The 12,465-nt window shown below is 38.2% G+C and overlaps 1 protein-coding gene across 3 annotated transcripts in view; it reads right to left on the bottom strand.

Annotated features, from left to right (window-relative positions):
* Positions 1-2,547: 2,547 nt before the first annotated feature.
* TRANK1 (tetratricopeptide repeat and ankyrin repeat containing 1) overlaps positions 2,548-12,465 on the bottom strand; it is a 51,252-nt gene continuing 41,334 nt past the window's right edge. For 2 of the 3 annotated variants that reach the window (XM_064704917.1, XM_064704916.1), the window contains exons 20-24: positions 11,013-11,145; positions 10,034-10,179; positions 5,965-9,053; positions 4,287-4,388; positions 2,548-3,350 (exon numbers count right to left, since the gene is read on the bottom strand). In XM_064704917.1, the coding sequence (XP_064560987.1) occupies positions 3,238-3,350; positions 4,287-4,388; positions 5,965-9,053; positions 10,034-10,179; positions 11,013-11,145 (3,583 nt within the window). In that variant the 3' untranslated portion in view covers positions 2,548-3,237. Of the gene's footprint in view, positions 3,351-4,286; positions 4,389-4,816; positions 5,020-5,964; positions 9,054-10,033; positions 10,180-11,012; positions 11,146-12,465 lie in introns of those variants that run through there. The other variant, XM_064704918.1, reaches the window with a different exon arrangement.

The raw sequence follows: 12,465 nt of genomic DNA, 5'->3' as shown, positions 1-12,465 counted from the left end.
GCTTCCCTTTAGGAATGACAGCAAATGCTTAAAAAATGGCAAGTGTTTAAATTATTTGCTGAGTCAGAGTTTGTAACAGCTGACTTTTAGGCAAGTGTTTTGGAATAAAACTGTGGGCAGTGTAATGAAAAATGTTTTTAAGAGAAATAAAGGGAAAAGGTGAAAAGTACATATCATTTACCACACAGTTCTTTGTATTAATATGAGGTTCAAGGAAGCAAGAAATTTTTTCTCTCGAGGAGTCTAAAATGTGGAGACTTGTCATGTTTAGGACCACACACCCCATCTTCCAACTGCAGCAAATAGTTTTTTCTTCTTTTTCATTTAGGTGTAATTTTTGTATCACCAGGGAGAGAGATTTTAAGTCACCAGTTTCTGAGCTTTTGAAGCCTTTTCAAAATTCTTTTCAACATGGCTTAGACAGGCAGAAGTGGGTGGATTAGCTCGACAGCCTGCATCCACTGCTTAGTTCCAAGGTTTCAGTGCAATATGCATCTCACACATACCAAGGCACCTGTCGTGGGTCTTAAGCCCTTTGAGTCATAGGTGTTAGCTGGTGCCAGAACACTGGGGCTTCCACCAGAGGTGAGAAACATTTTTTAAAAAAATAAGGGAAAAAACAGAACAAAAAAATCACACAACCCAAGGGTATATTATATATGAGCAAACTCATTTTGCTAATGTAATATGTAAACAGCATTAATGCACTGAGATAGCTATTAGCTGAAGAGACTGCCATGGAAAAGGAAGATTCATATTTCTTTATGGAGACCAGCATAGGGGGAAAAGCCCTTTAAGCAGTGACACTGGCCTGGAGATCCAAGTAGATTTCCCATCTCTGCTTGAACTTTACTGAAATCTTGACCTAATCCATCCCTGAAACTGTAAGCCCTGAAATTTGAATTGCCATTATTTTTCTCTAGCAGTCAGCATTTCATATGTTATTGAAATAAGTTCCAGCTGGGAGTGCTGATTCAAAGTCAGAGAAAAACCACTGGGTTGCATGGAACCACATCAAGAATCACAGGTCCCTGAGATTAAGTTTTTGGTAACTTCTGTTATTATTTCTTTTTCTTTGTTTCCCCATTGCTTGGTATTTTACGATAATGTTTCAGCTGGTTTTTTTTTTCATAAAGAAAAAGAAAAGGTATAGTAATTCAATCTTTAAAATGTGGCCAGCAAGAATTTTGAAATTGTAACTGTCCTTAAAAAGTTTAGGTAGTGTTTACTGCCACAAATGTAAACAGTGAAGCTGGGAAACTAATCAGGAAAGTTTCTGCAAAATACCCAGCAATACAGAAAACAAAGCCAAATAATTTCCATTAATGATCGAGCTTTCCTAAATCTTGACTTCTATACAGTGCAAGTGACTTGCATTACACTTCATCAGTGTATGTTTCCAAACTATTTTCTAAATCCTTGCTTAATGAATAAGACTTCTTTAAGAAGAAATACCTGGAAAGAGACCTTTACAATGCAATGAAAATTATTACTGCTACCCACATAGTTCCATTATACAGCAGCATTTCATTTTTTACCCATTTAAAATGTCCCATTTCCACAACACTGAGCATAACAATAAGTGATTAAGTTGTTTTTTTTTTAAGGTAATTATTGAAGCAATTTGTTATGTATACAAAGACGAACCTTTTTAAGGGCAAAATATTTCAACAACTAAATAATACTCTAATTATGTTTAACACACAAGTGTTTTAATTGAAAAGGTTACTAAAGGAGACTACATTGTTGTGGTTTAACCCCAGCCAGCAACTAATTACCACACAGCTGCTCACTCACCCTCCAACCTTCCCTGTGGGACAGGGACGAGAATTAGAAGAAAAGGTAAAACCTGTGGGCTGAGATAAGAACAGTTTAATAACTGAAATTAAGTCAAATGCAGTAATAATGACAATAATAATAATAATAATGATAATAATTTCAATGAAAAAGGAGGTAAAAAAGAGAGGGTGGAATAAAACCCAAGAAAAACAGCAATGCACAACACAACTGCTCACTCCCCCGTCTGATGCTCAGCCCCTTCCCAGCAGTGATCAGCCTCTCCTGTCCACCTCCTCCCAGTTTGTGTGCTGGGAAGGTGTTTTAGGCTGTGGAATGTCCCTTTGGCCAGCTGGGGTCAGCTGTCCTGCCCATGCTCGCTCCCAGCTTCTTGTGCACCTGCTCTCTAGCAGAGCCTGGGAAACCAAAAAGTCCCTGACCTACGGTGAGCACGGCTCAGCAACAGCCAAAAAAACATCAGCGTGCTGTCAACATTATTCTCATCCCAAACTCAAATACACAGCACTGTACCACCTATTGAGAGGAAAATTAACTCTATCCCAGCCAAAACCAGGACACTACAGTATCCTGGACACACTGAGGTTCCATCAGAATCAAGAGACACTCTGGACCCAATTTACAGATCTCACTCATGCAGGCACATACGGCTTTCAGAAAGCATTCAAAAAATCACACAAGATCAAGTGATTTTAAAAATTTTACAAGCTTTATAAAAACATTTTACATTACAAAAATGTATCAAAACCCCTCATAATTAAAACTTACAAAGCACTTAAAATGAGTAACATTCTTTAAAATAAGGATTATCCATTTTTTCAATAGGTACAGGTAGAAGTTTATATCAAAACTTTATCAAATAAAAGACAACCTCTAGCTTTCATACCTATTTAATCAGAAGAATATACACTGTCAGAAATATGAATGAGAGATTTCTTGTCTATAAAAATAGAAAAGAGGGATACTGTGAATATCTCACCTGAAGACTCAAAAAGTTCAAAACATACCAAGACTCTTAAAATCAGAGAAATTATCGATCTATTTTTCTGAGGATTCCAGCTCAGAACAATGATGATGCAAGGAAGAAGAAAAAAACGACTGAGTGGAAAAACACCCCTGAGATAAATCAGAACATTAACTTTTTTTCTACTTGCTTGTTTCTTTGGCTTTTGTTACTTTTAAGCTATCACATAGGTTTGAAAGGAAATTGGTCCAGTCACAGGTTTTAACAATTACATTATCATAACACAGGTAATTATTCTGACACAATACAAGCAATAAAAAAAGCCCAAAATAAAACACAGCTTTTTTTTTTTTGCTAAGTTGCTCTTTTTCTTCAGACTCTTCTGATTTCTGATCCCACCCCTCTATTTTTAATTTTTTTTTCATTCTATACATAGATTATTGAGAGGATAAAATAGTCATCTGGAATAATTTTTCAAATTATAGTTTCCCACGTCTTCCTTTTTTCCTTGGGAGTTTTTTATGGGCAAGTTCTTCAAAAGCCATTATTTCATCTTCCACTTCATTTTCCAAGTCTTTATCATGCACCAAGCCTATATTAAAAACAATAAATTAATGCAGAATGGAAAACCCCAACACCTTTTTCTCTTAACAGTATGACAAGATATGTCACTGCTATTTTATATGTCAGCAATATACCTTCATATGTGCATAATCATGTTTGAGAAGCATTTAGCTTAATATGACAATGTGCTTAAGAGCTCTGCAATGAAGCAGAGACTACTAAGCCACTTGCTGCTCTAGTAATTAATTTTCACACTGAAAATCTGTTTCTATTGTTATTTCCTTTGAGTTTTCTAGGAAGTCTGTCTCAAGATTCAGTTTCAGCAGACACTATATTTCCTTGCTGACTTCCAAGACATACTATAAGGGTCTTTTTGAGACCACAAGAGCACACCTTCTCCTATTAACTGTATCTGCTGGAAATAGGGAGAGGCAACCCACGGCTTTATCACAACCAATTTTTTCTAAAATTGAGTTACTTTAATGCTTCACATACAGTCCATTTTGTAAGTCTAACCACTTCATTGCTGCCAACTGTTGCAATCCCACCACCCAAATATATGTTTAAACATGAACATTAAGGGAGGCACAATGAAGTCTTAAACTTGCCCTCAGAGATCTGTGATGCAACAGACTGCATCAATGTATGCTACTTTTTTGTATGAAACCAAAGTGAAATAAAAGAAACAAGTAGAGGCATCCTTTATCAGGCTGGGATCCACTGAATGCCAGGGAGAAGTCTTGCTCCACTCTGGCCACCCTGAATCCAGCTGCTCTGTTTTGAAGAGCCACTGAGGGAAAGCCTGGTTATCTCCTGTTTTCCAGAGTGCCCCCGTGGGAGTGCCTCTCAAAGGTCAGTGAATATCCACAATGCTGCTGAGTGGGAGACTTAGACAATCCACAATGCTTAGAGGCCACTACTGAGCAGCAGCGGGCACAGAAAGCTGTGCAAATTTAAAACATACCTTCTTCTGCCAACCTGTGAGAGTCCATTTGCTTCAGCCACTTATGAGCGTCGTCAAGGGTGTCAACCAATTTTTTGGCATGTCTGGTTATTACTTCTTCAGCTGAAATGGAGCACAGTTAGCATTCTGTGAGAACACTTAGCTGAGAAATGGACAGCAGCTAAAAGTCAAGCACGAAATGAGTTACACAGAGCCATGTGGGATGATGATGCTGCAAACCCAGAAGTCATGGTCACCAGGATAATTCACTAATGTGGATGACGATGATGTATGTATTACTCCCCATTCTAATCAACATTACTAGCACTATCAGAACAGAAGTTCTACACCCTTGTGCTGCCCCTTTTGAGTTACATCTGAATCCTGAAAACATCCTACTTTATTTTTGGGTTATAAAGTTCCTGACTCTCATTATCTCTCTGAAATTATACGAATCAAAGTCAAACATGGACCTAAAATGGTTTTTGTTTGCTGCACAACTAAGAACCTAAAAAATGCCTGTTATAAAGGGAGGGAAAAGTAGTCTCAGAAAAAAATATTTTCTTTCTATATGTTTTCACTGAGTAGAATAAAAAGGTAACATTCATCAAGCAATTGTCATCATGAAATCCACTATTACCTCATTAAGCCTACTATGTCCATCTTATTCATCACTACCATGGTTCACTGAGCAGGAGGTCAAGTAAACAATAAGCTAAACTTCATGGACTTCATCCATATGTGAAGCTTTCCACTAGGAGTAAAGATAAAGCTTACACGTGAAGAGCACAACCTAACATTTAGTTACAAATTTAACATATTTCACTGATCAGAGCTGATGAGCATATCAAGTGCTACAGTTTTCACTACTGTCAGACATCAAAGGCAAAATGACAGCTTGACAGGATTGGTGGATTTCTACGAATGAAGCCAGTAACAATGTTAAGATTTAAGCTGTCACTTTCCCAAAGCAAGTATACTAAACAATTTTGCTTCTAGGCCACTCATTCACCAATTCAATTTTGCTTGCAAAAATCAGCATAGAATAATGCTTTAAGCATATAAGGGAGTGGAGGGGAATCTAATATCAAAATGTGTATCTCAAGCACCATAAATTACTAAACTTTTTAATACCAATCTTGCCTTTGAGTGACAGACCACAGATTTGTGGTTAAGTACCTACTTTTGCTCAGCCCTAGCAAAATTATCAGTTCAAGGGCAGAATAATCAGAGATATCCTTAGTCAAAAACTCCAATTACTCCTGCCAGGCTACCCCTGCATATCCAAATTACTATGGCTAGAAGTAAATAGGAAACAGTAGAAACAATAAAAGTAGTATAGTAATAAAAGAAACAATAGTAAAGATGACCTGACAGTAAAACTGCAAAGTTGCTGTAAAACTGTGCAAGTTCAGAGAACATAGTACATCATGACCATGTAGAATTCACTTTACCATCTATAAAATTTCACTACTATTCACTTTTCTTCTACAATGTAATTCATTAAGTTGGAAGAGTTTAGAATGTATTTTGAATATTTCCAGCTCTCTCAGTTCCTCTTTTCATCAGCTACCTGAAATACCAGGAAAAACCTTTCTCTTGACCACATTAAGATTTTCAAATGGAGCTTTGCCAGGTCTAGCAGTTTGGTCAGAAAATGACATAATAAACTGTATAAAGAAAACTGGAAAGGTCCTACCTCTAGCCCAGGCTTTTTTCTCGTAGATTTCCTCTACTGCATCTGAAATTTTTTTAATATTCTCTTTGATTTTCCTCTGGCGTAAGTTGGAACCTTCTTTATATGCTAAATATTCTCGGGTGTAATCCCTTCCTCTAATGGCCTCCACTACTTGCAGTCCATCATGTATTATTGGATCTATGTTTGTTCTGAAAAACTCAGCATAGTGTCTGTAGGCAGCATGTTTATTTATGTGTTCTTCTGTGTTTCTGTGCTCCATACAGGCCTCACTGGCCACAGAAAGTGCATTTCCTTCTGCGTGCAACTTTTCTTCCCCACTGCTCTCAGTTGGTGTCAGAGGCTCAGAAGTGTCTGACTCCATGCTCTCTGACCGGCCGAAATAGTTCTCAGAGCTTTGCATGAATCTGATCCCACAGAGGTCACACTGGGTTTGGTCAATATCTGCCCTTTTGAATATCGCTGATAGAAATTCCTCTTCCTTCGTCGCAACAGGATGAACTCTGGAGCGGGCCTTCCTTTTCCACTTCACACACAGGGAAATTAAATGGAACACACGGTACAGCTGGCGTCGAGCTGATGCTTTCTGCTCTTGCTTCTGTTGCTTGCTGAGTGCAATGACTTCCAGGGGATCCTTTTGGTCCTCTAAGCAGTGAACCTCTTCAAATTCCTCTTCCAGCTCATCAGCATATTCCATTTCATACAAAGATGTTACAAACCTGTCAAGGTTTACGCGTTCATACTGGATGCCCCGTATGGGTGGATGCCCCTGAGTGTAGGGGGAAGTGTCCCACTTCCAGCGGCAGTCAACCAAGTGCTCTTCATCTCGCTCTGTCAGCAGCTCTTGCAGGCTTGCAGCAACTTCTCTCACCTGTGTAGCATCACCCACTTGCTCCACGACCCTCACGAGTCTTTCAGGTACTTCAGAGGGAGTGTCTTTTCTCATCGATTCCAGCATGGCCTTGATTTCAGGGAGGAGGTTCCCTAAGAGGGATCTGTCTTTAGAGCTCTGCACCTGGTCAGCATTCAGTAACATCACCAAGCACAGCACTACTGTCCGCTCAGCCTCCCCTGAAGTTATGCAGTTGGGATTCCTGAAGGCATTCAGGAGGACACTGAACCTCCCATGAACACCACACAAGACTTCTGCTAGATAACAGAGATGAGATCTGAAATAGTACACAGCTGCATTTGTGTCCTGTGGTCTGTACTCCTGTATAATAGAAAATGTGTCTTTAAGTTCTTTGTAATGGTCCTTGTGTCTGAACAAAAACTCCCAGTAATGAAGGAGAGAGATGTAACTCTTTGGAAGGCAGAGAGTAATGCTCTTGGCGAGGCGCATCAGGACAGCACAACACAGAATATACTGGAATTCCAGCAACATCACTGTGTTTCCTATGCTTGGAATCAGGTATCTCGTGCATTTCTTGATCAGGACATTCATGAAACGGAAAAAAAATCTTTTACAGTTTTCCGGGTTCTTATGAACATAGAATTGCTCAAATGAATTTTCAAGAAGCCGAATGAAGCACAAGTGTGTTCTTCCTGCATTTTCGGCATTCTTGTCAGGCAGCAACATACCATGTCTGCCCTCTATTCCTCTGGTCTTTTCTTCCTGGCCTTTATTCCTTGGGGAACTTTTTGCCTTTCCCAAAGCAAACATTAGCTCTTTGTTATAATTATCCTCTTCTCTAAAAAGAAGTTTCTCAAATTCTTCAGGATATCCTGAAGATAAGATAAGGACCTTCATGACACTTAGCCACAAGTCAGTTGATTCTCTTCTGGCTGCAATCTTTTCATTATTAAACTTCGATGTGATATATTTCCTCAACATCTCTCTACAAGGTTTGGAAATAACACTACTGAATTGCAGTATTTCTTTGCATGCTCTTGGGTTCTCAGACAGTATTCTCAAATGAAAATGATTAGGAAAAAACATTCCTAGGAGGGCTTTACATGATGCATTTTCATCAGGAGTCAAAATGTCCTCAAAGCTTTTGCACTGATTCAGTAACTCTTTAGGGAAAGTGCACGTGGCTTCCAACAACAGTCCATTTATTGCCACCAGATGCATTTTACACTGAAATATTGTCCTTGCTTCATGACGCAACAAGGGTCTGTGGTAACCCTCACAGGTTTCATCTTCACAGTTCAATCCTGCACTGAACTTCATACAAATATCAGGGTACTTCTTGCTCAGTATCTCATTGGTGATAAAGCACAACCTGCTTAACAAGTGCTGCTTCAAAGCTGATTTTATTTTCTCTGTGCTTACTGAGAGATCACCTTTTCCCTTCCTCTCTTTTAGACTTTGCTTGTCTAACAAAAACTTGATAATGGGTTCAGCTTCATTTTGGGACACCTGGCAACTGTCACCTGCTGGGACAATCCCAAAATAGGCAAAGCATAACTTCACCATATCTTTCTCTGCATTGGTGGCTGCTTTCTTCAGACCACTAACAAGACTCAGAAGAGCCATTAAGCCACGTGTTGCCATGAAGAGGATTTCCAGGATGTCCTGGCTACAAGTGCTGCAGCGACATAACGCAAAGAGAGCTTCGACTGCACCAGCAGAATGATTCAGAGACAGGAACCGACGGTACGCGTCCCTCAGCTTCGAGAAGTCTCCTTTCAGAGCTCCCTGCAAAAACACAGCCTCAGCAATGCCAGACTTCTGCCCAGTTTGCTCACAAAGCTCAAGGGCTTCTCTGAGGATGCTCTCCACGCTGCCCAGGTGCGGTTCTGAACCGCGGCTCAGCCTGGCGCGAGCCTCAGCAAGCAAGCACGACGCGCGGAACTCTTTTACAGCCGTGAGGTTGGCTGCTTCCAGGGCAAAGCCATGCTGCTTCATCAGCTTCGCAGCCTCCTCCTGGCGATCCTTCCTTTTCAGTAAGTCTGCTGTTTGGTGCAAACACCCACGAGACTTCAGAAACTCAAGCTGATCCTCTATATCCAGTTTTGAGAGGACTTGCATCATTTCCTCAGTCCTGTTCATACTCAGGTACTTTGCAGCTGCTTCCAAATACAGCTGATTTGCTGTACAGGAGAGTTTGGAAGACATTTGTCCTTTTGCATTCAACATATCTTCATATCTGAAATAACAGATACATCAATTTACTGCCACATATTAGAAATCCAGACAAAAAAAGCACTGCAATTAAAAAAAAAAACCCAATAAAACCATTAAACAAAGAGCTTACCCTACAAACCCTTCCTACAAAAAGGTATACTGTTTCATGTGATATGCCTGCCAGGTGAAAGAGGATCACATCATCTTAAAAGATCTACAGAAAGAAATTAACTACAACATGAGGCTGTCACAATCAAGAGTATTAAAGCTTTTGGTACAAACAGCATCACAAGGTTTACAGCATTAGTGAAGCATTCTCCACACTGTCAAATCAATGTACAAATAATTTTAACACGTTATAAGCATTAATCTTCTATTTATAAAAAAATATTAATTTCAGTGAATCCGCCAAGGGTCAATATATACAACATTCTGTAAAATTTACATAAACTTGTCAGTTTGGAGATAATTTTCAAGCCTGCTGCATGTATCTGTATATACTTTGTAGCTTATTGAGTGTCTGAGCAAAACACCCGGTTGCATCTTTCATAACATACACTTAAGAATATTTAATGGCTGTTGTAAAATTATTGATGTATCCCCTAAGCCAGTTTTATGAAATATTCTCTCCTGAATGCTGAGAATGAGTAACTTTTTCCTGCTGGATGAGTAAATTATCATCAGGTATTTGTTACCATCTTTTTCATGATAAATGTGGTAGTGCAGACTTTTTTGTCTATGCTGATAAATTTCCATTAATGTTTTGGGGGGGATGATTTAAAAACTTTTTTGTTGGTGAAGTGACTTTAATTCTTGAATGTTTTGATTGAACAGTTAAAGAAGCTTTAATCATTAAAAAAAGCAGTTACCATTACTACAGGTAATGTAAACAAAGTCAGTAGACAAAACCCTTCTGAAAATTTTTCAGTGAACCATCTGTATTATATGGAATTTGGAAATGCAAAAGAGAGTTATATTCCAATATCATCTTGCAAGACATACCTTTCAACTGCCTTTGCTGCTTCTTCATAGAGTTCTTCCTGACAATACATTTTAATGGCCAGATCAAACTCCTCAATTAGTTCATAACATTCAGATGCTTCTCTGTAGCACTGGCTTTTCTGATAATAAACTGCAGCATCTTTCACCTGCAATGCAGAAGTCAGTAATGAAACTGAAGTGCTGCAAACAGTCAAAACTATATGCATGGAATAAATCTTGTAATTCCACCATGTGTGTCATAAAGAAGTACACTTTAATAAAATGTAATTAAAGTATCTGAATAAAATCAAATTGATATTAAAGTAACCATCACTAAAACTGAAGAGATTGTGTAAAAAAACTTCAAAATATTTGTGTCTGAAAAACTAGAGTATAAAATGAAAGGTATTATATAATGTTTTCAAAATAATTTATCCACCCAGCTCTGCCTCTTGTTAGAAAACACTACACATGCTTCTGCTGATTTACAGATTTTTCATAATGAATAGTATTAAATTAAAACAGTTATGGATGCAGAAAGAGAACACTAACATTATATCACAAATTTCAAATATTTGGGAACAACCACTTTATATTCTTTCAGTGGAAATACACTGAAAATAAAAAGATTATGTATTGTTAGCACACTTACTTTAACCCTTCCAAGTTTTAATGGCTGTTAGCATCATCAGACTACTGAATGAAGCAGCAGCTTAAGTTTTATTATATCAGTCATTCACTAATTTTTGACTGCAAATGACTGATAATGACATTTGAGAAAAGCCAAAGAAATAAAGCCAGCCTGCATAATTGCATCATGCTCCACTTCATTTCTCTTCTGCCTGTTCTCTGACAAATTACCCCGTTTGAACAGCCCAGCTTAAAGAGCTTGTTAAGTTTTGCTATTACCATGACACAAAAATATACTATTACTTTATGAGTAATATGAGAGGAAAAAATTCTGTAGGAAAAGGAAAGTGATATGGTGAGGATTTAATACCTTTCCTAATTTTTTACACAATTCTGCACAAAGACGGAACTCCTTTGATTGAATCAGACATTTTAGTGATAGCTTTGGTTCTCCACATTCCAAGTAAGTTTTAGCCAAAGTCATATATTCCATCTGTTTTTCCCTGTAGGAAGTAAGAGAAAATTACCACTAACATCCAAATTAAGTTTAGGGTCATGTAAGCTGTCACTGAATCCAACCAACACTGACATGACACAATATTCTTAATACATTACCTGATGAGTTATGATCTTACAATTAATTATATTTTGTGCTGACACTGCTCTGTCCAGAAGTCTGTTCCAAAATATGATAGCTCTGACAGTCAAAAGATTGAGGTTTTTTTTAACTAATATATTACTATACTGTAATATACTGTACTGTATTATTGTGATTCTGTACTTCTTCTCTTTCCTTAACTTGCCGTCTCCTTTCTGCTCTTTAGCACCAATGTCATTGGAGACACAAGCAAATGTGTTCTCAGCCTTTGTTCTGTCTGACCAAACAATCCCAGCCTTCCAGGTATCACTGCATATAATCTAGATTGAATACAAAATTCTCAAGCCTGGAGAATCAAAACTATACAGACCATTTCATAAAGAACACATGAAAATCTTACTTAAGCTTTTTACACCAGCATTAATACCTCTATTAAAAAAAAAGAATACAACTTTGGCAGCCTCATTGTTACATATGTTCTGTCAACATATTCTAATACACCAAATTCCTTCTCAAATTTTATGCCAGTTTTTGACAAGCACAGTGAACTGAGAAAAAGTTTTTTCAGTCCCATCAACAATTTCTCTATAATCATGAAATTTTGTGAGCATCCTTATGCTTCTAACCAGGGCCACTAATATAAAGCAGGTAATTAACAAATATTAAATCTCAACTAACTTCAGTAATAGCTTTTCTTCAGACCTTCTCTCTTCTCCCTTGTGTGCCAGCTTCCTCTGATCTAGTTCACTCCTTTCCCCTGCTGCTATCATTGCTAGTTTCTGGTCTCCCAGAACATGAACAGGAACTGATTCACTTAGGTTTAGATCTTTCTCCATTAAGTTTTTTCCTGTCTTATTTGAGATGAGTCCCAAAGAGTTTCCAAGCCTCTTTGGGAAACTGCAAACTCTCTCCCCTGTCAAACTCTTGAGCTATTTTATGCAGCCGAAATCATGAACTATATGATTCATCTCAAAATCTGTTCCTTCAAAACTGTCCTCCTCTGGTTCAGATCTGGTCCTGCTTGTTTAGTTTAAGATGACTGTAACAATTATTTTACTCCAAAACTCACTTTTTCCTAGCAGCTTTTTTTCCCCAATGCACACCACCACTCCCTCTCCTTTGCTGAGTGAACACGCAATGGGGATTACTCAACAAAGTGAGTTGCCATCAGCAGTGCTGATGGCATATGTTCTCCTATCTACATCTATGGTTGTAAAGCCTCTTG

Source organism: Zonotrichia leucophrys, chromosome 2, assembly GCF_028769735.1.
Source record: "Zonotrichia leucophrys gambelii isolate GWCS_2022_RI chromosome 2, RI_Zleu_2.0, whole genome shotgun sequence".
NCBI classification, from domain to species: Eukaryota; Metazoa; Chordata; class Aves; order Passeriformes; family Passerellidae; genus Zonotrichia; species Zonotrichia leucophrys.
Note: the sequence above shows the minus strand (reverse complement) of the source record. Positions and strands in the feature narration are given on the sequence as shown.